Source organism: Olea europaea, chromosome 21 (assembly GCF_002742605.1).
Source record: "Olea europaea var. sylvestris chromosome 21, O_europaea_v1, whole genome shotgun sequence".
NCBI classification, from domain to species: Eukaryota; Viridiplantae; Streptophyta; class Magnoliopsida; order Lamiales; family Oleaceae; genus Olea; species Olea europaea.
Window position 1 is genome coordinate 17243310 of NC_036257.1, and position 2986 is coordinate 17246295.

The 2986-nt window shown below is 35.3% G+C and overlaps 1 protein-coding gene across 1 annotated transcript in view; it reads left to right on the top strand.

Annotated features, from left to right (window-relative positions):
• Window positions 1–1963: 1963 nt before the first annotated feature.
• The window catches only part of LOC111370220 (cytochrome P450 CYP72A219-like), a 2769-nt gene continuing 1746 nt past the window's right edge, over window positions 1964–2986 (top strand). Inside the window, exons 1-2 of the mRNA XM_022991906.1 lie at window positions 1964–2433; window positions 2926–2981. Of these exons, the coding sequence (XP_022847674.1) occupies window positions 2160–2433; window positions 2926–2981 (330 nt within the window). The 5' untranslated portion in view covers window positions 1964–2159. The remainder of the gene's footprint in view (window positions 2434–2925; window positions 2982–2986) is intronic.

Here is a 2986-nt window from a genome sequence, read left to right on the forward strand (position 1 = left end):
GAAATTGGTTCCACTGAGTTCACATTCAGACTGGCAGATGCAAGTAAGAGAAGGGGTCTCGCAAGTATTTGAGAGTGAAAAAAATAGACACAAATTAAATCACCTGAAAATCGTAAATAACTTCCGTTTATGCATAACAGGCATTAGAAAGAAGTTTGACTTACAAACTCATTTGTTTTTGTATCTCGAACCCTGCTTATAACTTTACGAGATCTTTATGACAGATTTCCATGAGTTTGCACGAGCATCGTTGACTAGTAATAGGATACGATAGTAAACGATACAAAGTTGTGCCAACAAAGTTATAATTGAATCATATTTGACTGCATCTAAAGTTTGATTTTTGAGCAATGGGAAGTCTTCTCTTTTGTTTAGAGCTGTTACCATAATGCTGAAGCGTTATGCAGATTTTCTTTGGACTCACTCTTCATCTTCCTAATGCTAAAATTACTTCACGTTCAAAAATTTCCTTTACCATATTTCTCATCTATCATGTAGTCTTGGTGATCGAGCTGTGAGTCATCTGATTATCCAACCATAGACCTTTCTAGTCCCTGGACTGAATTCTGAAGTCTACGCTGCATCATTTACCGATGGTTCGACCGGCAGAATCACCCTTCTCAGAGGAACTTTTCTTACAAAATATGCCAGTGGTATGTGACTGGAGGTATCAGTTCTAGTACAATAGGATTCCCTCTGGTTGTCTTGTCCGATAATAGTAACAATCCATTCAGGATCAATGCAACCAAGAAACTCACATCAGATTGTAATTAAAAAATTTTCAGGTAACTTGCATGGTCTACAAACACTGAAGGAACGTCTGTTGTAGGCTTAAATATGACAGAAAGTGAGAGCTGTGTTCTCTTCGATTAAACAACTCAGATGTTTTGCAATCCTTTGATCATCGGACTTGACACTTCGGTTCCCGGCAGAAATTAGCATCAGGACTGTTAGCTAGGGTTTCAAGAAAGTTGAAGCTTATAGCGTTGGCTACTACTGTGATTCTGGAAATTCTGTGGCTGGAAAACTTTTGAGCAATCTCGATCGGATGAGGGAAGGCATTTGCTGAGTCTGGATGGATGTAGTTGACAAGTACTGTGAAGATATACATTGTAATGGAGCTCAAGTTGTTCTGCAGGTTGCTGCTTGGTGTTTGCAAAGTGATTACACCAACAGGCCATCAATTTTAATTTTCAGATTCATTGTAAAATTTAATCTCATTATTATATTTGCAACTTATATTTAATTTGATTAATTTTCGTTGTAAGGTGTTGAATTTTCTACTATTAAAAGGAGTGGATTTTCCATTGTTGTACACACACCAAAAACAATCACCTGGAAAATGCTCTCGTCATTTAATACCTGTCTCTATTCCTTTCATATCATCTTCTTCTATAAACTTTGGCAATTGATAAGGGGTTGTTCTTTCTCTCCTTGTGCTCAGGTCCATAGAATAAGAATTGATTGCGAGCTATAAGGGTTTTATCTTGGAGCCGTGCTGTGCTGAAAGAACCTACATAAAGGGGAGGCTACGCGGCTTTAGGATATCATTTATTGTCACTTTCTTAGGCCAACTTTTTTAACTCTATTCTCATATTTATTTTATTTGACTCATATTTATAATTGATAATTTATTATACAAATCAAGTTATTTTACATGTTAATGGTGGTAAAGCGTTGGAGAGTGCTAACGAAGTTGATGAGACCTGGATTATGATTTCATAAATCCGAAGAATTTGACAATAAAATAAAATCGCTACGGAATCCTTAGGAATGCCGAACGAGTAAAATGTTTGAAAGATGAGTGACCTTTGGAAAAATTTTGAAGTTCAGAGACCAAGTATTTGGTCAACTTAGGTGACCACTGAAGGAAGGGACAATAATGGCAGGTGGGAAGGAGAAGATAAAATTTAATGGAATTTTTTATTAACTTATAATAATAATATTTTGTTGTTTGGTCTTTATGAGCTACAAAATTTTAAGAATTAATTTCTTTTTAATTTAACCAGTGAAAACATCTCTTTGTTTTGATCACCATCATGTATGTCGTTGAAATCAAATTAAATTTATTTAATTTTCTTCATCATACGCAGCAATTTTCTAATTAAAACTCCCTTCTCTCTCCCCATCCTCTGTCTCTCACACACAAACACCAAGAAATGGAGATATTACAGAAATCAGTTGCAGTATGTTGTGCAGTTATTTTCTTGATTTATGCATGGAAAATCTTGAACTGGGTTTGGTTTAGGCCAAAGAAGCTTGAGAGATGCCTCAGACAGCAGGGTTTCAATGGAAACTCGTATAAGTTGTTGTTTGGAGACTTCAAGGAGATGATGATGATGGCAAATGATGCTAAGTCGAAGCCCATCAATTTCTCTAATGATATTATGCCCAGAGTAATGCCCTTCATCCAAAAAGCTGTCCAAAACTATGGTATGATTGAAAAATAAATCCTAATTTCGCTAAATTGTTGTGTAAATTACAGTATTTATAACAAAATCAGTTGCTCTGAAATCAAGATATCGTAGTTAAGTATTTATACATGTAACTTGAAAAATAAAGTTATGTTTCTACTGCTTATAATTTGTATTAAGCTTTGTAATAAGTTCCATGGATATTGGTTAAATTACTGGAGAAGGGAAATTGAATTATATTCTGAAAATTGCAATATTGATGATTTTAGTCAAGATTCATGAATCACTGAATATCAAGTTATGTCTCTATTTCATCGTACTCGGGTAGTGCCCAATTGTCTGTAGTATAGTAGAAGGTGCTGTGCTTCATTTATTTGTTTATTTATCTAAAACTTTTCTTTTTTACCTTTTTGAATTTTTGGGAAGGGGTCGGTTGAGTTGGGGTTTCATATTCTGATGTCTTGTAGAATCTATGATTTGTGCATATTGCATTGAGGTCTGCAACTTGCAGGGGAGAATTCCTTTTTATGGTTTGGGCCAAGACCTGCAGCACTTATCACGAACCCGGTAAT